General features: G+C 40.4%; 1 protein-coding gene and 1 long non-coding RNA gene across 2 annotated transcripts; one reads left to right on the forward strand and one right to left on the reverse strand.

The window, feature by feature from the left end:
• Nucleotides 1–1,969: 1,969 nt before the first annotated feature.
• NFIL3 (nuclear factor, interleukin 3 regulated) lies at nt 1,970–16,435 on the reverse strand. Its single transcript, XM_027446249.3, has 2 exons — nt 16,240–16,435; nt 1,970–6,014 (listed from the first exon to the last, which is right to left on the reverse strand). The coding sequence occupies exon 2, from the start codon at nt 5,826–5,828 to the stop codon at nt 4,452–4,454; it is 1,377 nt and encodes a 458-aa protein (XP_027302050.2). The 5' UTR covers nt 5,829–6,014; nt 16,240–16,435; the 3' UTR covers nt 1,970–4,451.
• A 154-nt stretch (nt 16,436–16,589) lies between these two features.
• Nucleotides 16,590–17,371, forward strand: LOC119714419 (uncharacterized). The gene is made up of 2 exons (XR_005261626.2): nt 16,590–16,715; nt 16,959–17,371. It is a non-coding gene; the product is annotated as an uncharacterized lncRNA (long non-coding RNA).
• The last annotated feature ends 8,839 nt before the right edge of the window (nt 17,372–26,210 follow it).

A 26,210-nucleotide genomic window follows, 5' to 3' on the forward strand; every position in this document is an offset into this window, starting at 1 on the left:
TCTGTAATTCCAGTGGTATGAGTTAAGTGACTCACATATCACTATTGTGTCACAAGAGAGCTAGCCTCAGAGATATGAAAATCAGCATGAGTACGTGCCATGAGTGAACAGCAAAGATTATGTCTTGGTAATGTTACTCATCTTGAGTAAGTCTCTTATTGCACACGTAAAAAGTCTGCTTAAGTAAGGAAAGTACAATCTGACACTAAGTTAAAGGCCTTCGGGTTTGGCCTAGTATTTTTAACTGTGAACTTGGCACTGCAGTGGAACAATATGTGCTACTCGTTCTTATGCAATAAATACCAAAAATTGTTTTGTTGTATTCTTGTAGTTACCAAGCTTGTATTGTGCAATAAACTGTAAAAGTATTTTTAAAACAATATGTTGTTAATAAAGGCCATATTAATTGGATTCTCTGTGGATTTTCTGCTAAATTCATTGCATATAGCCTATTTTCAAAACCAGATTTATATACCAGCAAGTAGAAAAGATGTTTTTGAAGTTGGTATTTTCATAAAACTTCAAAGATGTGTTTATGGTGCAATTTTATATTTCTGTTAACTTCTACAGAAAATAAATGTAGTCTCATAAACTGTGCACGTGAACATAAGGGCTATAATGAAAACATCCAGAATATTAAGTGGAGAGGAATTGGGAGTTACCAGCTACCTGTCTCTTCTTCATGAACAAGGGAATATTTGGAAATGCAGAATATTATTAATAAGATCTTAGAATATTATACATATATATATATATATGCATATATATATTATAATATATATGTCCCCACTTAAGTTTTACTGAAGCCAGTTTCAAGGGATTCAGAAAACCATGATGTATAGGACTGGTGTAGATATGGGCATATCCACATTTAATCTTTGTACCTACCAAAACATGTTGATGGAACATAATATATTACTGTGTTGGTAGCTAAAGTTAGGTGGATATAACAGAGGAACTGACTCTTACACTTCACAGTATTTATTAACCACCAGTTGATGTCACTGGAAAAAGAACCTACCTTGTTAATCAAGTTATTTGCCATTGGCTTTTCTTAAAACTTTCCATGAAGATTTTCATGTTTCTATTGCAGGCAAGATTCAGGACTAGCCAAACAAATCTAACATGATTAATGCCTATGTTCCTATCAAAAATAGTAATTCATGCTGATAAGTTGCTAGAGTTTCCATTTTGCATGTGTGATCTTCCTTAATATTCCCATGTGAAGGTAGACCCTACAGTCAGTTTTCAGCTGCTTTCTAATCATCCGTGTTGCTTTGCAAGGGAAAGATTCCACTTTCAGCATGTTTCATGTTTTCTCAGTGAATCACTGAGCTTACAAGAGTTCTTACAGCTTAGAGGCTGCAATACCAGTTTGCACCTGCTTAGATAAAGCCCAGTACGAGCTCTAACAAACCTTCTGATCCCCAATGGAGAGACTAGTAGACCAGCCAAGGATAGCCTTTTAGTGGAGGCAGTTTTCTACCACACAGGAAATGCCAGACTGGAAGGACACAGCTACCTGACTCCCCAGCTCCTCTGTTCCTTTCTACGTGTGTCCATACAGCCGCTGAAAGCTGGAGCGGTGGCAGGGTCCCGCTGCATTTCCTCCCTCCCCCCAGTCAGTGCCACTTGTCCTCTTCCCTGATAGCACCTGTGTTAAAGGAAAACAGGCTAGCTTTGGGTGTGGAGGGTGCAGGGGCCAGCTACACCACCCTTAGTTCAACCACCCAGAGTTTCGTCTGGACAGTTTGAAACTGTAGCCAAGAGTCTGGCTTTGTATTTACCACCCGCACTCCAGCGTCTTCGTCTTCTACCTTCAGTTCGTGCAAGCTACTCTGAATTCCAGCCATAGCAGCAGTAACTTCAGCATACGAAGTTTTGCCGCAGAAGTGGAGAATTAACACCTGCTAATGCGTACGTGTTGCACTAATATGATGAACGTACAAAAAAATCATGTTGTGATTAGTTCTGGTTTTGAACAAAAGACAAATTATTTATTTGTTTCTTCAAATGAAGCATAACACTAAGGTATAAAGGGAGTATAAATAACATCTGATTGTGCTCCTAAGCTCCATGCTATAACTTTCTTGCAATGACATCCTTCAACAAATTAACTACATCATTACTGTTAAGTATTAATTGCACAAAACAGATACACAAAATATATAATGAGCTAGAAGGAGGACAACATTCTTCCATTATGACAAACAACTGTAACAAGAAATGGAAAAAAAACAATAGATCTAGGCTTACACAGATGGCAACACTGAGAGTTTTAAGTCCTCTCCTTGAACACATTACATGTGATAAATAATATGCAAAATATTTAAAGAATTTTGTTGTTGCTTACAGAAGATACTTAGCAAGCAAAGAGCCAGTAGCAATCACTGCCTCATGTTTCATATCCCCATCATTCAATGCAAATTTTTACATTTCATGCAATAATCCTGAGCTTATTTTCAGTAACATTGAAATGTCATCTATATTAATTACCAAATACATACAGAGCCCAACTATGGGGTCTATTGTATTATTAAGGCATGAAAAAAGAATAACAGTTTATTAACTCTGAATGCCACAAATACAGCACAGCAGTTAGAAGGCTCAAAAAAGCTCAGAAAGTACCAGTGATGTCTGTGCCAAGGTCCTCCCAGAACATGACTGTGAATCAGCTCCTGAAAAGATACAGCATCAAATCCTGGCCTTGCTGACATCAGGGAGTTTTGCCATTGCCTTGACTGCTGGACCAAGCTTCAGAGCTATGAGGAGTAACTCAGACTCCTTTTCATATCCCCAAAAAATTGACAAACTTCCTCTCACTCAAGTCAAGTATGAATTTAAAAACCACTACCTACATTTTTTCTTAATTAGTATTTTAAGTCTATGGTAAGATTCTATTATACAGCATGGCAATTAATAAAAAGCCTTTTCAGGAAGTGCTTATTTGTTAGTCTGATTTATTAGTACTTTAAAAGAAGGTGGAATTAGCATGAAAAGGACCTCTGCCAAATCTATGCTCTATTTATAACTTGTTTTTTATTTTTAAAGGAAAGGCTTTGGTAAGCCAAACAAAGGGTATATAATGCAATTCTAGTCTCCACAGTTCAATGGCTTTTCTCAAAGATAAAGAACTCCAAAGTCATCAGGTGAAGAACCCATCATCTGCGTAAATCGCAAGGGTAGAATCTGGGTTGCACTGTTCTCCACATATTCTCTAATATACATTTAAGAAATTCTTGCAAAACGCCCTGTAGTAAGCCAGGGTATTCCAGTTCACTTAGCTAAACCATTGAAACTGAAGCCAAATTGGTGGTAAGTCTTACTTCATGCTTAAAGTTGTGTTGTCTCCCATGGTGGGAACATGGTAGCAGATGATCTCCTCTAACTCTGCTACCGCTATTGCCTGCTCCTTACGTAGGTATTTGCCTAGTTGAGCACAGAGTTTACATTTCAGGGAGCCTTATCCTTCATCTGAAGGTGGCCCATGCTCTGTTGTGAAAAGAACCATGGGGTGGACAGATGCTTTTACACAGCCTTTGTGCAGAATTCCTTCTGTGCCTGCACCCCTTGCACACACAAACCACCCTTTGACAAAGATGGTGGTGTCTAATTCTACCAGTGCAAGGCTCTGAAAAACTTATAAGATGCACAAATCCAATACAACTAATTTCATCTAAAACACCAAGTTATAAGACTGAAATAAAAAAATGGTTTGTCACAATAAACCGTTCAGGAAATTCATTACTCTCTTATTTGAGAAAAAAGGAGAAGAAGGTTACTGTTGATATTAGAGCTACCAGGACAGACTTTGTGTGGTTTTTGGTTAACTTATACTAACAAATAAGTTAAAGAAGGCTAAGGCTATAAATTGTTAATGTTTCATTTATAAATATCCACTTTATTTCTATTCTCCTCTAAAAAAAGTGTTAAGGAAAAAGGTGGCCAGAAGGTTTACATGTGTTGTAAATTGTAATTTGGTTAAGTTAAGCTGTAAAAACCAAACCTGTAAGTGAAGTTGAGCACAGTGTAAGAAAAAGCCTTTTTTTTTCTTTTTTCTTTTTTTTTTCTTTTTGCTTTTTTTGTAATTAACAACTTATTTACAAGTTCTTAAAATCAACTGAACTGGAGTAGATGTCCTGTGTTTGTCACCAATCCATGTTTTATTGTAACTGGTAACTTCCACACTTTATAGTAGAACAATAAAAAGAAAATAAAGTTCACTATATACAGCCTTTGTACAGGCTACTTGACTATACACAAGGCATAGTGATCATAGCACAACCTAGTCTTCATAATAATTTGTGCACAGAAGGACACCAATCAGACATTATGTGAACATTACAGTGAAATGACGTCACAAGTCCAGTGAAAATTCAGCATCATACAAAACATATTTATCTACTGCAAATGACATCCTTTAAAACAGTAAGCCTTTACTCAGTAGTAACTTAACCAGAGTCTGACGCAGAGATTTGTTGTGTAGTTATAAGTCTTTTAAGTGAAGCAACCTCTGCAGATAAGTTTGCTATCCCCTGCTTCAAATACAGGTTTTCGGACTCAGAGACATTGTAGATATTGTCTTTTATTTCAACAACTCCAGTTTTGCAACCACTCTGAATTTTTACATTGAGTTCCTTTTGATGCCAGAGTTCCGGTTTGAGTGACCAGTCTTGGATGTTAGTCACCTGAACCGAGAAAGGAGTGTGAGAAGAATGCACCAAGTTCTGTGCACCATGTTTTTCAAGCTCAAAATGTCTTTTTGAGGACATATCAATAGGTGATGATAATTTCTGTGTGGCATCATAGTCATTATCCATTGCTTCCACTTTAACTTGCATGGCTTTGGCTTTAATTCGAAGCTTGTGAGGCAAAGCTGAAGAATTCACTTCAGGAACTTTAACTGTTGCACGAACGTTTTTATGTTCAACTGGGGAATGGATTGGACCCTTCGGAACCTGCTGCTCATCTTCTCCATCAGATGACTTTCCAACAACACCATCATCAGTTTCTGAAGTTCTGGGGGAATTACTGGAGGATCTATTAACTTGCAAGAGAGGAGGAGAATGTGAGTACACGTTAAAGGTAGTTCCCATGTAGTTTGGATATATGGATGCTTTATAGGAACCTCTGTCATCTCTTGGCTCTCTCTCTAATTCCATGGGCTCCTGTTTTATAATCTGGAACTTATTTTCAGGACTTCTGCAGCTGCTCTGTATACGACTTGGCTGAGTATGCTCTACTGATGACATTTCAGACACATCGGACATAGAGCTTTGAGGAGAATGCTTAATGACAGAAATACAACTGCTACCAACTATAGACGGTTCATGTTCATCTACAAATGAGTTAATGTTTGATTTGGAACTTTGATAGTCTTGGAAATACACAGTTGTCGAGCTGCTGAGTTTCTGTATCTCTTGGGCATAGGCTGCAGAACTAATTAAACCAAACTTTAGCTTCAATGAAAGCAGCTCCGCCTTCAAAGTGGCATTCTCCTCTCCCAGTGCAATTAGTTTGTTCTCTAAGACAAGGTCATTCAGTCGTCGTTTTTCACGAGATCTTTTGGCAGCTTCATTATTTTTCCGCCTTTTCTCCCAATACATAGCATCCTTCTTTTCATCTGGAATGAATTCACGCTTTCTCCGGCAAGCTGAAGATTTGCTTTTTCCACTACTTGCTTCAGTAAGTAGTATATCTTCATTTGTGGACAACTCTTCAGACACTTCTGCTAAAGTAGACTTAAGTACCATGATTTTGTCCACATTGCTACTTGTGTCAACAGGTCCGTGTTCCTTTTTAAGGGTCTGCATTTTTCTCAGCTGCATCAGAAACAATTTGTAGACCTACAATGAGCGACAGAGCAAGCTATTTCTCCAATACTTCTCACTCCACAACTTGATAAATACAGTGATTTTAAATCCACACACATTCTTCTGTTTGTTTCATATTCTCAAACAGAAGTGTCTAGATCCAATTTTCTTGGCAGAGCCAATGGGAATCCGCTAAAAAACCTGGAAAAAAAAAAAAAGAGAGAGAATTTGATTACTATTTAGGCATCATTGGTTTGGGGACTGCAAAAGGAATTTTTAATAAAAAGCGTAGACTAGTGTTTGGTTTATTAATCCTACAGTAGTGTGAAGGAAGCTCAATACTGAAGCAACTGATACTGTACACTTCATGATACCTAGGTAGCAGATTTGCTTCCAAAACAAATACATCATGATCCAAGGGAAAAATATCAATAAAATAAACATTTGGGTTTTGATCCTACCATAACGTTGTCACAGAACTTTCCGTGATATCACTGACAAACTTAAATCTCTAACACTCGACACTGCAGGACACCAGGCATGTTGATGAGCAGCACTGGAAAGTATCTTGTTCTTCCACATTAAAGCATCTCTTCTGAAAACAGCTGTGATGTGTGACTTAGAAATGCTATATATTTGGGTCCTTCATGGATTAAAAATAACAAACTGATCTAGAGAATCTGGAGTGCTTTCTATTGTCTTAAAATAACACCACTATTCATTAAAGCTATTAAAGATTTAATTATTGTTTTTATATCCCGTAAATATAAACATATATATGTGTACTTTTATGACAAGATTTATAGACGCACACATGTAGTTTTAAAATGGCTTTTTGATCAATCAGACCAATTCAAACTAGTAAACATACGCATATAATTTTGGCATATACCTAGCTCTTAAAAAATTTACAAGACAAAAAAATGCGTTACATAAGATTTCGTCTTGTCTCTTCCTAAGAAAACGCCAAAACCAGTACTGAAAAATACATTAGAGACTTAACATTTACTAACATAATTTGAATTTGAAAAATATCCTTTCTGCATCAAAGTAAAGTTTAATACTACTGAGGCATGGGCACCTTTGGAAAACAGTGTTTATGTTAAAGTGAAAGTTTAGATCTAAAATTCTTACCACTAACAAAGGAAAACTAGCTTACCCTTTAGCTTTAGATATTTTGATCATTAAAATTGAATTTTGCACTTAAATTGGCATGTCTTATTTAGTCCTTCTTAATGCAAAAATGCTTTATTCTCATAAGATCGTTTGATCTTGACCAGAGATACAGCTTCTCAATATCTCATTTTCCAGAGTCAGTCAAGTTCCTTTTAAAATAAACGTAGTATGCCAATTGTTTTCATAGGACTTACTATTGGGTCAGCAATGATTCTTGTCCATACAACAACAACCACCAGCAACTTCAAATTAATGTCACCATTTATTGGGAATGTTTTTACAATGACTAATGAAACTGATTTTAATATTATCAGTTGGGAAAGTTATAAAAGAATTAATGAATTGTATTCTGCCAGTTTCTCTTTTCTTTTCCAGAAGGCAAAGAGGAGTGAGTGATGTAATAACAATTAAGTAGGGTCATAAAGACTCAGGTTTCAAGCTGGGTTCTGTTCCATCAAACCATGCCAACTCTTCTGTCATGAAAAATTAACACATTTAATAGAACAGCTAAGAAGAATTTCCCAAAATCCATAGTTAATTACTGACATGTAACTATTTGTCTTTGATAATACAGCCTTAATGGAAAATAGAGTTAGAAGCCAGCCACACCAAAGACGGTCTCTAACGTTTCAGTGCAAAAGCAGCACCACAAATTGCCATGTTTGTAAAGCAGAAATATAACTCTAATACACAAGTAATTACATAGTTAGATCCTGGTCCAAAATTCTAACTGGAGTCAAAAAGAATTTTCTGTCAAGTTAAGTAGGAGCTGGATCACGTTTAAAAAAAAAAATAAATGTCCCACAACAAAGCAACATCCAAAACTTCAGCATAATTTAATTTGCTGAAGAAGCTGTATAGTCATTCTGTCCATTTCAGTGCTGCAAGTTTTCAGTGCTTTAATTAACATGCAAACTGTTTCAACTGTAGTGTAACCTGATACTTTATAAACACGCACGCATATATACACATACATATAAATAAAAATTGCTTCATACATGGCCTTTAAAAATAAAATATCCAAGATGGGTCACCTGAGTTTCTATGGCATTTGTAAAACATTCAGTCTCTGCAATGTGGTTTTACAAAAGAAGGAGAAAAATACCAAGACTTTTTTTCACTGTCCCATAGCATTAGGAATGCACAGCTATTGATCCAGGGTCACCCTGATACACTGCAATCCTTGTATTCATTTGTATCACTGACAACTTCTGTGTTTCTTTTGAAATGCATCCATCTGCTAAAGCACATACAGAAGTTGAATACCTACCTGTACTGAATACCTATGAAATCATCACTTGTCTCATAACACGCATCTCAGCCAACTCTTGCTAAGGCTTCAAAACAACTTCAAGGCCTTACAAGTAAATATATCTGACTGAATTTTACAGCACTCAAGCGCTAAACTCAAAGCCAAATGATGTTTATTCTCTCTTAAGAAAGGGATACCAACATACATATACGAAGGGATGCAAGACATGGACTCTTCATGAGCCCGATGGCTCTTTAACAGAAGACGTTTATTGCCCTTTTTCATTACTACATATACTTTCCCTGTAGCCCCATGCACTGTCCACACGCCCAAACCTATCATAAAATTGGTCAGGGACCCTCAGACGCGCCTGGAGCCAACCAGCAATTTGTCACCGCCCAAAGCTCATCTTTAAAGATGTAGCCAATTTACTTTATCTCAACCTTGCTCAGGTTTTTGCTTCTACCACTTGTTTCCTCATTATCTCTAATTCAGGGATGTGTGAAACAGCGCGAAGCCACCTGCAAATTCCTTTCCCACACATATACCATTACTTTCTTCCCTGGAACATTTACACCTACTTGAAACAGGAGAAGTAGCAAGGAAGTAGTGATATACATGGGATTTGTGCTTATTTCTAGAAGAATTAAGCTATACCTACACTGGTTTAGTACAAACTGCATTTTCATCTTACACCCCAGCATCCCATTTCCACCCTACAGAAGGAACAACTTCATCCTTAAACAAGGCTGTTTCAGGGCAAGAAGTATGAATTCACCTCTAGCTGTGCAGTCTTCAGCTCAGAGTGATCACACTTCAGCAGCACCATGACACCAGAAAAGACACCAGTCATGACAGTAATAGATAAAAGTAATTAGCAAAAAGATTGTTTGCTTTTCTTTGAAATGAACGTAGACTAAGGCATAGTTCATCAGTAGGACCATCTATGTATCAGTAAAAAAAATCCAACTGCATGTCCAAACTATCTCAAGCAGCCAAACGCTGGCACTGAGCCGCACTTGAAACCCAGCAACCTAGGGAGTTCGTGTCCCGATTCAGGTGGCTTCTACAGATTGGGCCGTTCCAGTATGCAACCTGCCCATTTTAGCATTAACGACTCCTGTTTTGGCCATTCTCCCTCCCATATGCATTATTCCTGGCATAAACAGGCAGAATGTAGGTAGCACACAAGTCTACAGCAAGTAATGAATGCGTATCAAAACAATGATGCTTCTCATGCAGTATTCAACTTTGCTTTCTGCCAGAGCCCATCAGTAAGGCTGTCAAGACAGAAGTGTAACCCACTGACATAGTCTTACTGATTTGCTATTTATGTAGTTCTTTCTAATACCATTACTTCAGTGAACGGGCAAAACAACAATAAATCCTTCACTCTTTCCACATTTTCCTTGAGCACTTCTATCACGGTAACTGGAATTGCTGCTTTACATAAGAGGAGGAAGAGCCCCTGTTTGTTAATAGTTCTCCATGTGGATCAGCCCAATACTGAGTCTGTAAACAAATTAAATTCCATCTGATGATAATGGCAAAATGCCTTCAATAAAAACAGCCATTTCGCTTCACTTGTATTTTATAATTCCACTGGAAAACATCAGTATTTACACATAAATTAATGAACTGTAATGACTCCTCTGACTATATTTCAAATTCCAATATTTTCCCTTATGATTAATTTTTCAATTGCTTTATCACTCCCTCATAAAGTATTATAAAACCAACATTTAATACTGCCTTACATTAGTCACTGTTAAAGATTTTTTTTGGTTGGTTGGTTGATGTTAATGGCATTGAGTGCCAATTCAACAATGTAATAACACTCGACCCTATTAACTTAATTACAGACCCAGTCTTGCTCCCACAGCAATTTTGCCATTGGCTTGAACAGAAGTAGGATACAATCCCAGACCCAAGAATTAAAGAGACTGTTTTATAGAAATCACACTATTGAAGCAAGAAATTACGTATGCAGAAATTGTGAAAAGTTAATTTGTCCATCGACTTCACGAAATACTTAAGTGGTCTGATTGTGTCAAAATAGTACATTAAGGGTCTGATCCCAGGGATTTGTGTATTCACACTGTAATAATTGAAATGTTTCAATAGGTTGAAGGACAGGGCTACAGTCTTGGCTGTCTCTGTTCCATGTAATCTAATTACATAAGACTACCCTACTTTGGAGAGTGCATATGGGTCTCCACATGTATGTGTAAGCTTCCCCATAGAGTAACTGTATATTATTTGTATTTATCAAAATAATTCCTGTTATCTCCAAGCACGGTATCTCAAAATAAATCTCAGAATGGCATAACCTATTATTTAATTCTATTCTTCTAATAGTTTTATCAAACTAAGTGAAATACTATCTCTAGCAATTGGTTGCTTTCAAATACATTTCACTTTTGTACAGACATTTGTCTCCAAAATTTATCTGTCCTTCAAAACCAGAAAAAAGGCTAAACAAAGCTTCTTGTTTTAAAAAAGAACCACACCTCCATCAGCATCTTCTCAGTAAATAATTCAAACTACTATATGGTAAAGTGCAGAAATACAGTAAGAGCTCACACTACTATGTGTCTCTGCATGTTTTTAGTTGTTGTTTTCCATGTTTTGCATAGGTCTCATTAACCTACTACCATTCCCTCATATTTATTCTGAAAAGGTGCCTACACGACTGAAAAGCTAGTGTAGAACCCACTCAAAGGTAGCAAAATGACCAGTTCACATTCCAAACTTCGAAAAAAAAAAGAAAAACATACTTCACACTTTTATCTTCAAGGAGTTTTAAATACATTAGCTAACTATCACACGATTTTTATGGAGGTACAGAAAAATACCATCCCCACTGCACATGAAGGAGACAAAACCACGTTTATTAGTTTAGGTGGTGGGCACACAACCTAACTGAACACTTTGGAACAACTCTACCTCTACTGCGAGCCACTCTACATCTACTGGTTTTCCCAGACAAAAACTACGCCATAAGATTCTGCACCTGCCAGGTCTATCATAATTCAGAAATATTTTTGAACTGAATATGTGGCTCCTAAATTCCATTCCAACCTCCAGTCAAATTGCTCAAGATCACTTTTCTTGCCTTTATGTAGGCCAGTTTGTAAAATTATATTCTGATTAAAGAAAAGGTTTAATGCTGCTCCCACTGGAACAGTGGTACTATCCCTCGCACAGATTATTGGGCAAGAGGGGCTAGGCAACGTAGAGCAAATGAAGTTCAAGCTCTCTGGAAAAAAACGAGGTAACTGCACTTTATGCAGTAATAGATACATTATCCACGGTCACAAAGAGGTTTTCCTCTTTCCGGATTTACGATATGAACGTTACCGCCAATTACTATTATATAGTTACACTCGTACAGAGCATGAATCCATTACAACAGCAAGGAGCAACACGGAACTATTGCTCCTGCACAGAGTTCCCTTTTCTTACAACTTCACGGGCATCTTAAGTGCTTACAGTTCCAGGATCAGCATGTAATTAGGTCAGTGGAGCACTGATGATGATAGCTTTGTACAAGATGACCCATTTTCGCTAAAATGTTTCTCTTATTGAAAGAAAGTAATGGGAGATGGCTAAACAATGTATTCCATAGAAATATCACGTATCGTTCATTTATTATGACACTTTCAAACCTCCCCTCCTTTAATCCCTCTCCCCCCTGCCAAAAAAAAAAAAAAAAAAGAGAAGACTAAAGCTCATCACAGCACTCACAACAGTATTACATTTTCCTATTACCCACTTCCAAGCTGTACCCAGAAAGCTGATGTCAGATGTAATTTTTATGAAAGGCTTTTGTTGTTAGGAAAATTAGTTAAGTTACTGTTTATCTTAATAACTACAAATTAATTCATTAATGTATAGCTTGCTTCCCAAAGGTAAATTACACAAATTATGCAAATAAAATTATTATTTGGAGGGAACTAAACATGTATTAAAGGTAGCTGTTGCTCAAAAAGGTCAGTCAAGATTAATAGGAGCAAATATGACCCATATTTTCTCCCATTTCCTTAGGAGGACATACAGCATGCTTCTACCAGATCTGCTCAACCTGTCCTAAACCGGCTGCTTGCTGCTCTGGTATAAGTGGGAATAGATTGGTGGGAACAAAAATCTTAGAAGGTTACTCAAAGAGCCATGAGAAACTTTGAAGCTGAAAAGAAAAGGAAATGTATATATTACTTGTGTAAATATTTAATTACACTTATACAACACATGGTACATATGTGTGTATATAAATCATGACGTTTTATTTAAATATCACTTCACTCTGCAGTATTTTACTAAAATCCCAATAGAAACAACAGGAACTGAAGCAACAATAGTGTAACAGTATGCTTCTCCTCATCTCAACAGCTATTTGACAGTAGGAAAAACTAGAGTGCACAAAGCAATCACTTAGTAGTAACAACGTTCTGGGAATAAGATCTGTGTTCTAATTAAGGACCATTAAAAAATACAAAATCAAGTGTTAATTATTCTGACAACAAATGGCTCTCTCCTATTGAACAGTATTCTTAAAATGCCAACCATGGACCAGACCTTTGGCTGACCTAAATTTATATAGTGCTATTTAAAGGCAGGAGAATTATGTCAATTAATCCCAGCGGGTGCCCTGAGCATGCATTTGTTATGTAACTGAAGTATAAAGATGCGAAATAAACGATGTTTGTAAAATGTTGGCGTCTACCACGCACTGCCAATGGAACACAGAAACAGCCGACTTCAGAGCCCCACTCATGCAAGATGGTCCAGATAGGAAGACCACCACCACCTGTGCTAATTCCTATTATCTTTGCTGCGATGTTCCACTCACAAGAGGAGGTCTTGCAGCACCTGGCACCTATACTGCTGTGAAGACACCTCTGTGGCAAAAAATTAAAAAATAATAATAATAATAAAAAAACTGCTTAATTATTCTAATGCTTCAGGACAGAACTCATAATTACACTAAGATGGAACAACTCAAAAAAGGAAAACACTTTTTTAATACAGCTTTTTATCTGGCAGAAAACAGATTTCTGTATTATCTGTTGCCAGATTCAATCTCATAGTATGAGATTTCAGTTCAACAGTTGAATGAGGAAAAGAAAAAATAAAAAAGAAAAAACACAGGATGTCTAAGGAGGGCAATAATAATTCACTTCAGGTCTACCTCTTAATACAACAAGTTTTCAAGAACATTGCTTTTACCACATTTTGAATCAAGCCCAAGTATGCCCTTGCTTATGCAATCCTATTTTTGACAGTCATGCTTGTCATTGGTATTAGACAGTTACATCACCTGTTTAAAAAAAAAAAAAACAACACAGTTTTTTTCAAGCACTGTAAAATACCGTAGCAGAAATCATCTGACATTTTGTCTTAGAACGGTCTGCAGCAATTGGCCATCTATTTGCATTTTTTTTCTATTACATATCCTAAGCACATTTATATCTCATAACTGGCTGTAATGATCATAGCAAGGTCACCTAGAAGAGTCAATTAAGCTGATGAGTCAGATACATTGCTTAACAGTGTGCAATAAGACTCAAACAGAGGATTTTATTGTTCATGTTATTGCATCATAGTGATGTTATAACAGCAGCAAGATTGCTGTCTGGAAAAAAAAAAATATTGCATAAACATAGTTTGCATAACTATCTACTAAAATAAGTCAATTTAAAATGAGCTAAAGGTTTATTTTATTTATGAGTTTTATTTCAAGATAAAGGACTGAAAAACGCAGCGTGGTGCTGATACCTTTTGTAGACTGTGCATTGCTTTACTCGCAACAGAAAGAATGTACGTTCAACAAATTTCAGCTAAAGCGTGGTAAATACTGTTCCTTCTTAGGATAAGATTAGATGTGAGGAGGTCACATAAGTTCATATTGCTCATGGGAAGACTCTAAGCTTTTTGACACCTTTCAGATTAGTTCCTTAAAAAAAAAAATACAAACGAGAGGAAAAAAAAAAAAACAACACAACAGCAGAAACTTGAAGCTTTGAAGTCAAATCCAGGAAGCTGGATATTATAAAAGCTAGTTAAGAGCCCTTTAGAGAATAAGACGAGATAAAAATAGAAAGTAAATAAAAATGGAAAGTAAAGGCAGATCGTTCTAAAGAGGGTTAGCACTTCAACAGTCAAATAAAGACATTTGTAATGTGAGAACTTTTAAAGCGGTATCTGCCAGTGCCAGTGATGTTAGGGATCTTTATTCAATAATCCTTGAACTCGCTGGTTTGAATTAGGTCTCTAGGTCAACACCCGAATCCTTATTCATTCACATTTCCGATAAAAGCCAGCATTTTGGTGGAGCAGGGGACCACAGAAGCAATGCAATTTTTTTCTTTTTTTCTTTTTTTTTTTTTTTAAACTAGCCCCTGGGTTGAATTAATGACCGAGGAGGGCAAGGATGACTCAAAGTGGGTTACGTACACAGGAGTGAGCACAATGAAACTGCGAGCAACCGCTGAAGTTACAAGGACGAGAAAATAAATTAATAAATTAATTAACTAAGAGAAATCAGGCTGGCTCGCTTCTGACACGGCAGCAACCCCCAGACCCTGGACACCGGGGCGCCGCCGCACTTGACCCCCCCCCACCCACCCCGGGGGGCCGCCCCGCCGGAAAGTTTTGCCCATCTGGGGCATTTTCTGCCGCCGCCGCCACCCCTACGGCCACCTCGGCGGCTTTTTTTTTTTTTTTTTTTGGTGACAAAGACGCCGATTTCGGCGTCGCCCACCCGGGCGGCGGGGCCCACCCCGGGCCGCTCCGCGGGGCCGGGCGGTGCCGGTGCCGGTCCCGGTGGCGGTGCCGGTGGCGGTGCCGGCGGGGCGCGGCCGGACCCCCTTTGTCTGCCGCTCCCCCCCCCCCTCCGCAGGCCCGGCCCGGCCCGGCTCGGCCCCTCCGTGCCCGGCGGCGGCGCATGGCGTCCGCCCGCTCCCTCGGCGCGGCCCCGGCCCCGAACAAAGGGCTGCGGCAGCGCCCCCAGCCCTCGCCCGCCGCCGCCTGGCGGACCCGGGGCGGGGGCCGGGGGGCAGCGGCCGGGCCCCGGCGCCTGTCACAGCGCCCCGCAGCTGCGCCGCACGCACGGCGCCCACAGCCCCCGGTAACGGGGCCGGCCCCAGCCGCGGGGGTCCCCCCCCAAAAAAAACAAAAAGGGAGCCCCGCGGCTGTGCCGGGCTGGGTGTGCGGGGACAGCCGCAGGGCACGCCCGCGTGCAAGGAGCGGGGGCAGCGTGAGTGTGAGTGAGTGTGTGTGAGTGTGAGTGTGAGCACGGGGCCGCCCCGCCGGGCACGGCTCGTCCCGCGGTGTGACAGAGCCGGGCACGGCGCCGCGTCCCCGCTGCTACACCCCCCATATACATACATATAGACACACATATATGTATATATATTTTTTTAATTCCCCTTTTTCTGTTTTTTTCCTTTTTATATATATATATATATAATTTTTTAATTTTTTTCCATTTATTTTCCCGGGGCGCCAGACCCGTCCCGCTGCTCTTTGTGGCCCGGCGCTGCCGCCCCGCTGCCGCTGCCGCTCCCCGGGCCGGCTGCGGGCGATCCCCGCGGTTACATAACGCCGCATTTCCAGGAACCCGGCCCCGCAGCGCCCGAAAACACACACACACACACACACACACACATCCAAAAAAAAAAAAAAAAGCAAAACGCGAAAAAATCAAAAATATTAATAATAATAAAAAAAGGCACAGCGCGCACCGGCAGCACCCCGCGGCGCCGCCCGCTCCCCGCCGTGCTGCGGGGCAGCCTCCGGGGGGTGCCCGCCCCGGCAGGACGGGCAGGGCAGGGCAGGGCAGGGCAGGGCAGGGCAGGGCAGCGCCCCGCACCCCGCACCCCGCGCCCCGCAAGCGCTGCGGGTTATGTAACGGCCGGCAGCCGCCGCACAGCGCGGTACCTCGCGGCGCGGCTCGGCACGGCACAGCACGGCTCGGACGCGCCCGCCGCGCCTCCCTACCTTGCGTGCAGGGCGAGGCGGTGCGGGGCGGCCGCTCCGCTCCGCTCCTCTCCTCTCCGTGCGGTGCCGTGCGGGCAGCACCAGCAGCACCAGCACCACCAGTACCGGCAGCAGCAGCAGCAGCGTCGTCGCCCCGCTCAGCCCGCCCGCCCGCCCGCGAGCGTGCGGCGGCGGCGGCGGCGCGGAGGGATGTGTGTTAGTAGGTCAGCGCTGCGCCGCGCGGGGCGCGCAGCCCGCATGCCAGCCGCGCCGCGCCGTGACTGGCGGCCGCGCCGCGGCCAATCGGCGCCGCCAGCCGCCGGGGGGCGGCCAATGGGGGGCCGGGCAGGGGGCGGGGCGGGGCGGGGCGGGGCGCGCTTACAGTAGGGCTGTGTGCTGCGCATTGCATAACCGCCGCCGGGACGGGGGGCGGCGGCGGTGGCGGCGGCGGCGCGCGCGGGGGGCGACGGCGGTTACGTAACGGCCCGGCGGGGGGGGTAAGGGGGGGCTCGGCCCGCGGCATGGGCGGCGCCGCCGTGTGGTGAAGGAGGGGAGGGGGGGCTCGGGTGTGAGGGGCTCGGCGCCCCCGGTACCTGGTGGCGGAGCCCGGCCGAAGCTGGAGGCGGTGTTTAAGTGGTGACCCTCGGTGGGCACAGCCGGGGGTACGGCGAGGCAGGGGGCAGAGCGCTGGTGCGGCTGAAGGGACGCGTTCAGCGCGGTTTCTTTCCTGCTCTCCTGAGGTACAGGAAAAATAAATCCCACGGTTGAGAGCCGCTGCCAGCTGTCTGCACAAAGGGAGTCCGCGGACTTGAGGAAAAACTCCGAGAAGAGAACGGTTCTGTGAGTGCCCACCTCCGCTGGCCCGTCTCCTGGAGGGATGAAGTAGGGCACGCAGGTCTTGAGCTACACTCCTAGCTGCCTTCAGCGTGCCGGGATTTATCCTGGCTTCTGGACAGCAATATATGCACTCCAACCCCTGATGGATTCGTCTGTATGTATCAGTACACAACGGCAGCCCTCTTAACACCGTCTCTGATTTTCACTTAATGAGCGGTGCTGAGCCTACGTGTTGTAACACTGCTACGGGAAGGGTCTAGCAAAGGGGCATTTACAAAGCAATTAATAAAAATATCGCAGACAGTGCCTTCTATCATCTCTAACATCCTCTGGCTTCTTTATACTCTCTTGTGTTCGTGCTTCTTGGGTTTTCAGTAACGCAAGGTCTGCGTCTGACCCAGCCCAGAATTCAAAGCCAGCAGAATTCAACAGCAAAATCCCAGTGCTTTCAAAGAGAAAAGGCTCTAATTCCTCACCCTTGTTACCGTTCACATTCAGGACAGAATAATCCAAATTACATGTAGTTTGGAGTGAAATAAAAATGAAATGCTTTTTAAGATCATGATATGTTAAACATGTTTTGATGGCTTTATTTATATATGTATACTATATATATATATAAAATACACTCTGGAGTTAATTGAAATATATATATATATACACATATGTACGTATAAAATACACCCTGGAATTCACTGAAATACTGCAACTTGTGCCATAACCCTTGGCTTCCCTGCTTTACATTCTTTATAGCTGTAGGAGCTTTGCTATATAACAATGCAATCAGACTACACCATATTCACCAGTCTTCTCATACATTTGATGTGATCTGTGCTCAAAAGCATTTAACACTAACCAAGTCCTTCAGGGCTTCCTGCTCAAGATGAGTAGTAGTGAAAGTTCTATAGAATAGATGATACTGTGATTTTATAAAGATCTAAGCCAGAAATAAAATACATTAAAGAAAAAGGCAAGTCATTTGACTACAGTTCAAAGTACTAATCAAAATATTTCCGTGCATCTGGGAACATTTGTGGAAACTGTACTGGAAAAATATTTGTGCTGTAATGTACCCTTGCTAAAAGCAAACCCAAGAGAAATAGATGTTCACATTGTAACTTAGGCAGACATAAGTGAGGCAATGTTTACTGGCGCTGTTAAATGTGAAGAAACACCAAAAATTGCACAATAAGTGCACGGACTAAAGAAAGAAAATTTGTGTGATACTATTTACACTGCAACAGCCAACTTAAGATTGATGGGTCATTCATAACCTCCACATGACACAAAAGTGCAAAAGCAAATGTGATGACTGTGAACAGCAACAAATGAAATTAACTTGCATAAAAGTTACTCAAATGTCAGTTAACACAAGCCTGGCTCAATTAGTCATCTAAATGAGATTATACAAGAATGATGATACAAGCCAAAAACTTCGCTGCCTGGTCTCCCGCAGAGCCAAGGCACAGGAAAGTAAAAAATCTCAGGCAAAGTTTTTTAGACAGGGGCTAACGCTGTTCACCGCCACTGTTCCAGTCATCTACTTCTCTGTTTCATTTGTCATACTCCAAGGTGAGAGATGTGTAAAGAAAGCAGTGGGATGTTTTTTGGCAGTCATTTCTTATATACATTTGAGACTTGGTCTTGCCATTTAATCTTTGCTCACATTAGTCATCCTACTGAGTTTGATGATTTACATTTGTGAGTAATCCTTACTTAAGTGACAGCGCTAAATCTATAAGAAATGTATCTCCCTCAATTTTCACCAAAATGCTTGAAACACTTGAGTACACTTGACCACGGAAGACAGACAGACACTGAGGCACACCGTATTCTATGACGTTGTGCTTTGAGGGATGATGGGGAGAGCAAACACCACACGAACGATTTTTACAGCCACAACTAAGAATAGTAAAATACGTATTAAAATACTGAGCAGTTGGCTCTTCTATGACAGTAATTATCAGTGAGTCATTTGTTGAAGCCACTATGCTTTGCAAAATAGTTTGTAAATGTGTTCTATTGAAGTGAAAATTGAGTAGTAAACTTAAAGACATTAAGAGCTATAAAAAGTTTGTCACACAGCAGTGATTAGCAGAAAGACAAGAAGAAGTCTTTGTTCTGCGCAGGGGATCTCTGTGCTACTCTTTTATGGTTATTTTACGTTTAAGCTGTGCGTGCACTGGGCAGGCTAATTATAGCCTTGTGTAAAAAAAAGGAGTGTAACTCTTAGTCTTAGACCCTCACTCCCAAGGGCTGCAGAGAGACTGGAAAACAGCCTGAGCAGAGAACGTTGGAAAGGATGTTCCTGGTTGTTCAGCAGCAGCTGAATGGTTGCATGGACTTTACTATCGAAAGTCATGCAGATGGCTTAAATCAAGCTTTTGCTCCTGAAATTCTCTGCTCAGCTACTCAGTAACTTTGGGGGATTTATAAATCACATTTTCATAATTTGTTTTGGCCCTTAACATGCTCAGATGACTAAAGCTTTTTTCCAGCTGTGTGTGGAAGGTGGTGCCCTTCTTGCAGGTAGGTCCATCTAAGACCCACCCAGAATCCCACCTAGAAACTGGTGGAAACTGAGACCACTTCTGCCCGCGTCCAGAGCAGCACTTATTCTGATAGACATTTTGAAATATTTCTACCAACCACCTGCTGGTATAAACTCCTGTTATATTTGAGACTTCCTTGCTCTTGGACTACTGAGTTCTAAAATTGATACATCAGGAGGATGGGTAGAAAGTGGCCTAATACAGAGAAAAGATTTTAAAAGTCACCAGATCAGACAAAGAGCAAAAATGAGCTTGCATTTTATAGCGTAGCCATCAGGACATTCACCATGGAAGGAGGGTATCTGTGTTCCACCACTTAACTTCAAAGACAGCTTATGCATCGATAGGACTGGACACAATCCTGAGGAATATCCTGTGTTAGCCTGGATAGATAGATTGTCATCATGGATTTGTGCAAGCATGTTGCATTCATTCTGCCCTGAACCATACTGGTTCCCTCATAAAGCATCACATGCAAAAAGCTACTTATTAGCTAGCTCAAAAATAGCTCTCTAAAAATAAGTATCATGGAGACTTACACAATAATGTACACATAGTTTTCTTCATTGTGTTTCATGCAAGAAGCAGATGGCAAATACAAAAAAAGATCTGAATGTAGCAAGACACTGAGCTTGGGGATTATGTAGTCCAAAGAAGCCAGTCAGGCTCAGCAGTCTGTAAACAACGCCATTTTAGAGGTAGGTGTCTTACCTACTAATGTCTGTGCCTTTCCTTTACATGGGAAACAGAAGTCTAATACATTAATCTACTAACAAGACTCTCTTTATTTGCCTATAAACACCAGTCCCTCAACAATACCCAGTACAAATCTTGTGTTAGAACAGGTAGAAATGGATAAAATCTGTTGTGAAATTAAAGTGGAACTAGAAAAAAGGAAATCCTGATTTAGTATTCCATATATGTATGTGATTGCAACACTCAAAGAGTCACAAGTATCTTCTCTCCAGAAAGGCTAATTCATTTATGACTTCAGAGCTGCTGCTAACACAAGTCATAGCAACACAGGAAAACATTAAGCTTGACTGTAATCCTGCTTTTACGTTGAGCTGTCTGAAACACGGGGCAACGCTTTGAAACAGCACAGTAAGTCAAGTAATGGTTTAAAAAGCCTGCAGTGTTACTGGCAAGCTAGCTGTACCTGAAATTGCGAGTCATCTACTATTCCAGTGAAATATTTTAATGTTAGAGCAACTTGAGAAATGATCAGACGTAGCACTAAAAGCGGAGCTATGGCAGGCCAAAATGGAATGGGGCAGCAAACTAAAAGGACAGTTTTTTTTTTTCCCTGACAACCCATTATTATTAACTGCATATAGCACATACCTTTGCAAGTCACCCAACCTCCCTTCAGAACATGATGAAATCTGTCCCTTATCTCTGCTAGTGATGACACATCCTATAGGAAAAAATTCTTTTGATTTGTTAAGATAGCTTCTGAGATGCCTTTCCTCTTATTCAAACAGAGGAGAAGTCAGGCAGGGAGAAGGACAGTGCTGAGGAGACCTGGTGTTTGCCCAGTGCCTGATGTGGCTGCATGGGGTTGCATTTGAGGTGTGAAACTCCAGCTGTTAACTGGCAGAAGAGTGAGACAACTGTGGTAAAAATCTAAGGAAAAAGAGGGATCAGTAAAGCAAAATTCCCCAAGAACATTCAACAGTGAATAAACATGCAAAGAGTAGGAGATTGTTTATTTTCCTTTAGGCCAAATCCCAAGTGCTCTCCATGTAATTGGTGAAAATAAGCCTAGAGTCTGTCTCCCATAGTCCCTGCAAGTTCTGAAGACTACACTATGTTTTTTAATTCAATTTTACTTATGTTTGGCTCAAAATGCATGAGAATAAATTTGTTATTTCTCTGGCATGGGTTATTTTCTCAAAAATTAGCTTTTTCTCTCCCTTTAAGTCTATGTCTAGAAGGCATTACACAGCATCTTGAGCCATACGAGCTAGCCTAGGAAGAGAGTTTTGTTTCAAAAGTCAGCTAAGTAGTAGTGGTTGCAGTTGTAGTTCTGCTAGGATACTCTGGTTAGGCTAGTTAGCCATACGTGAACGTCATCAAGTCTCAGAAGAATTAGCATCGTCAATTCCTTCCAGAGTTACGTATTATTCTCTCACAAAAAGATGTTTTAATTTTCTATCAACTATTCTAATGGAGGTGAGGTGGTGTTGGTTCCAGTGGCCAATATTGGGAATGAAATAAAGGCTAACAACAATTTTCACCTTGCAGTCTTACCTCACCTTCCATTTACCACTCCCCTTACAGAAGTCTTGTGCAAACATCTTTCTTGCCCTTCCAAGACCAGGCATCACTGCTCTTGCCTTCCCTTGAGGCAGGTAGTCTTGTCTTGTGATGAGGAGCCCACAAGCCCAGGGTCCCCCATCACGGAAGCACTTTGTTCAATAGGCTACCCTAGAATTGGGAAGTCAGAAGGCCTGGCATTTCATCTCCCCAGCAGACAGCTGGCCAGACTGCTAAGGAGATGGGTTGGCAAGCTGGCATGAAACCAGGCAAGATTTTGACTGAAACCTGCCTGGCAGGCAAGTTTGGAAATGTGCCTCTGTTTTGTCAGAAGATTTGTTAAAACAGACACATTCCCACAGAATGTTCTGATTTTGATTAATCGGTATTTCACGGTGGGCATAATGTTCCCCTGGAAGTTTTCTGACCAGCTTTGCTGACTGTAAGCTGCAGGTTGCTGACAAGAAACTGAATGCTACTTTGGAGGAATGCTCAGCTCCACTGTGCCCATCATGAATAAGGGCAGAGTACAACATGGGCAAAGACTTCAGGCCTGGGCCATATGACAATGAAAGAGTATTCTGTAGACATACATAGAGACTAAGCCCTTCTCATGCACTGAAAAATATTAAAAATATTAAATATATTCAAAAATATTAAAAATATTCAAAATTATGAGTTATATTACTCAGTTTAGATCATCTCACACAAACCTGCTCTCAGTTTGTCATTTAATATTATGAATTATGGTCATTAGAACTGCTGAATTATGAAAATAAGACCATAGGAAACATTATGCAGGCTAAAGAAATGAAACTCCTACCCTTCTCCTTTGCTTTTTCTACTCTTGCTTCTCATTCAAAAAACCAAAAAAAAAAAAACAACAAAAAAAAACACCCTCAAAAAGGTGTCTGCTATACATTTTGAAATCCAATATTATATGTTTTCATCCTTGTCTTTTTGAGAATAACAACGAGGTTCTCCTTGCTCTGACAAACTGAACTTAATCTCAGGCCCTGTATTTCAAAGCAAGATTTGACACACAGGAAACCCAGAAGAGAATAAGCCTGTCACACTTGTTTTTCTTTTTGGTTTAACTGATTCATTTATTTTCTTTTAAGATATTGTAGGCAATGTAATGATTCTCCTGCACTTTCTTGCATCTATGACTCATGAGGTAGGCTGGGTCTGAGAGAGGGGGCCAAGCCACAAAATTCATACACAGATTCTTATTTTTTCAAGGTCTGACAAAGTTCAAATTTGACATCTTGGATTTGGACCGTTTCAGGAATGAACAAGGATTCAATTCCTAGATAAGCAGATTGACACATTTCTCTCTCCCTTCCCTTCCATTCTTACCACTTTGGATTTTATCTCACTGATTGTGTTAGCTGTGATTGGAATGAAAAAGTCATCATTGTTGCATTGTCTTTCTGCTGTGGGGAAAGAGGGAAGGAACAGAAATCTTCCACTGGATGACAATATTTCCCACAGTTGCAGTCATCCATGGCAAAGTAGTTATTTATATTCCTGCTTATCACTATTATCTGAGTGCCTCACAGGTAACGTCAGTGGCAATGACAAAATCCCTCATGGACTGCAAGACTGAGGGTTTTCAGGCTTTTATTTTTCAGGTCAGATATCTCTTTTGTTGGTGAGAAAGGAAGTTATTAGAGTTTGGCAATGAAAGAATATATTTGAAATGAAACTTATGACAAAAAGTTTGTCTCATTGTAGAGAGTTGTTCTTATTTCTGAAGATTGTCGGTCTCAAGGCTTTCTCATCTTCTCTAGTGATGTAACTTAACAGAGAATTTTTTGTTCCTAGTTCTCAAGTACTTTTCTTGAACTTTGAGATCAGTGTTGTCCTAGCACAGAGCTGTAGCAATTCATGGGCAGATTTTGATAAAATCTCAAGACACAGTGGAAGCAGATAACCTTACAACAGAATTGCTCCAAAGCTTTATCTCCAACAAGACCTGGAGAGCAGCAAGTGTAACTTTTACCTCTTGAGTAGTCCGTTTTGAAGTTCTACAGAGATCCATACCATCTCAGAATATCTGCATGTGTAGCACGGACTTATTGCCCACCTGTAGATCTTTTATTTAAAGATGAATTTAACTATGACCCCATCAAAAATATTAACCTGCTTATAGGAAAACACGTCTTGGATAAAGCACAGTAGGTGTGAGCTGAGATCAGACAGAAGAACTACCATGAACAAGGTTCAGCTGAAGGGTACACAGCTCTCTGGGCCAAAACGGTGAGAGACCCTGCCACTCTGCATTACCATACCAAGACCTTGAAAATGCCTCTTTCAGTTTTAGTGGGCTAAGCAGTTATGTAATGTGCTTCTAATGAGCTTCTAGCTCTTCACCTTTTTTATTTCATTTTCTGTATGTTGTTCTGTAGTTGTTCTGTAGTACCCTCTGCAATCATTTCTCTCAAAAATCAAACACCTGCACATATATTTTTGAGATATATAGTGAATTTTTCAGGCATATCTGCTTTTTCACAATCTGGTGGGGAAAAAAAAATAAAAATTTCTGGCACTATAAAGTTTGGCCCTGGTACATAAGAAGGTAAATATTGATAACTATGAGAGTTTAAGAGGAAAAAAGTGGATCTGTGTGGAATGAAAACCTTGAAACATACCTTGAATATTAAAACCAGGAGAGTGGTTGATCTTTAAACAACACAAATAAAAGAAGGTTATTTTAAGAAAGAGCTGAAGACCATGTTAGGTTTTTAATTTAGCATTAAGAGAGTAGTACCAATTGGATTTTATTGGCAGAGGTAGCATCAGTTAGATGAAGAATTATTAACAGTCTAAAGACTGGTCTAAATGCGTGATGCAGATCTGCAAATTATGACTCAAACAAAGCCTTTCTGAAGTAAAAGATCACAATATAGACTATTTTGATCACTATGCTGATGACCCACATCATCAGAAGAATCTAATGGGAAAAGGAGGTCAGGAACTCTTGCACAGAGATGACATGGCCAAGAGGCAATCTTAAAAGGAAAAAAAAAAAAAAAAAGTGTGGAGGAAGTAGCAGATTTATGGCAGTAAAACAAGGAAGCAAGCATAGGAAGAGCATGAGTAAACAGAGGTTACAGAGGTCAGCAAAGATGCCAGAAGGAAGCTGGACACACAGATTAACGGGGCTGGACTAAATAAGGCTGACTAATGCTACCACTTTGGACAAGTTACAGAATACAGAGAGTTTCTACATGAGAATCAGTTCAGTTTTTGGAGTCCAGGAAGAACATGGAGTGAAAACCTGTAAGAGGTATTATAGGAGACTTATATGCCACCAAACAGAGGGCAGTCAAACACTGGGGGTCTTTGCCAGACAACCCAACCTCAGATGATGGGACACAATAATGTAGTTTTCGGTTAAATTTTCTCAGCATGAAACTGTGATATTCTTTCCATATTCACTTTTCACAGCTGTGTTTCATGACTGAAATTCACTCAGCTTATTCTAATCATATATCTTGCCCATATCCTTCTGTAATTTAAAAAGAATTAGCCATAGGCATTCCAGTGGAAAAAAAAAAAAAAAGCAATAAACCCCATCACTGGATATAGAAATATTATTTGTTGTATTATTCTACTAGAAATATTATTTGTTGTATTATTCTAGTGAAATTTACAGATTAGCAGCAACTTAAAAATGTGTGTGTGTTTTTTTTTTCTCCACCTATTCTATCTCTTTTAATTCTCTATTTGCAACAAATAAATAAATCTACTTTAAAAAATAAAAAATATTTGTCACACTACAGTTTTCAGTAACAAGCTAAACAGTCAATGTCAATGCTTGTGCCCTGACTGACTACCAACCAAGCCAATATTTATATGACTATTCATATTCTTTTTTATGTCTCTTATGACATTGAAAGTGCAGCAGGAAGAAAGAGGGTCTTTTGTTACTCTTGGTAGAATTTGGAGGCTCATGAGTACACACTAGAGGGAATTTCATTATTACAAAACGTACTAATCTTTTGATGAGGGTATATCCCTGTACCCCAGAGACTGACTCATCACTTGTTAGCCAGGAACACGGTCTGCTTCTTTTCAGGCCACAACCATTCTCTGAGTAAAACAGAATTGCTCTCATACTTGTCAGTAGCTTTTACTTCATGCCTGGCTTCTACAGAGCGATGGCCACACTCTCTCAGCAGACAAAATGACACCAAGGTCTTTTGTATCATGGCATATGTCAGGATTTGAATGCAAGGGCACCTGATGGCTGAAGGGCAAAAATAATCTTTTTGAGATTTGTACACATCCCTTTAGGTCACAGCTGAAGAAACCCCATGTAAAACTAACCTCATGTTA

This window comes from Anas platyrhynchos, chromosome Z, assembly GCF_047663525.1.
Source record: "Anas platyrhynchos isolate ZD024472 breed Pekin duck chromosome Z, IASCAAS_PekinDuck_T2T, whole genome shotgun sequence".
Taxonomy (NCBI): Eukaryota; Metazoa; Chordata; class Aves; order Anseriformes; family Anatidae; genus Anas; species Anas platyrhynchos.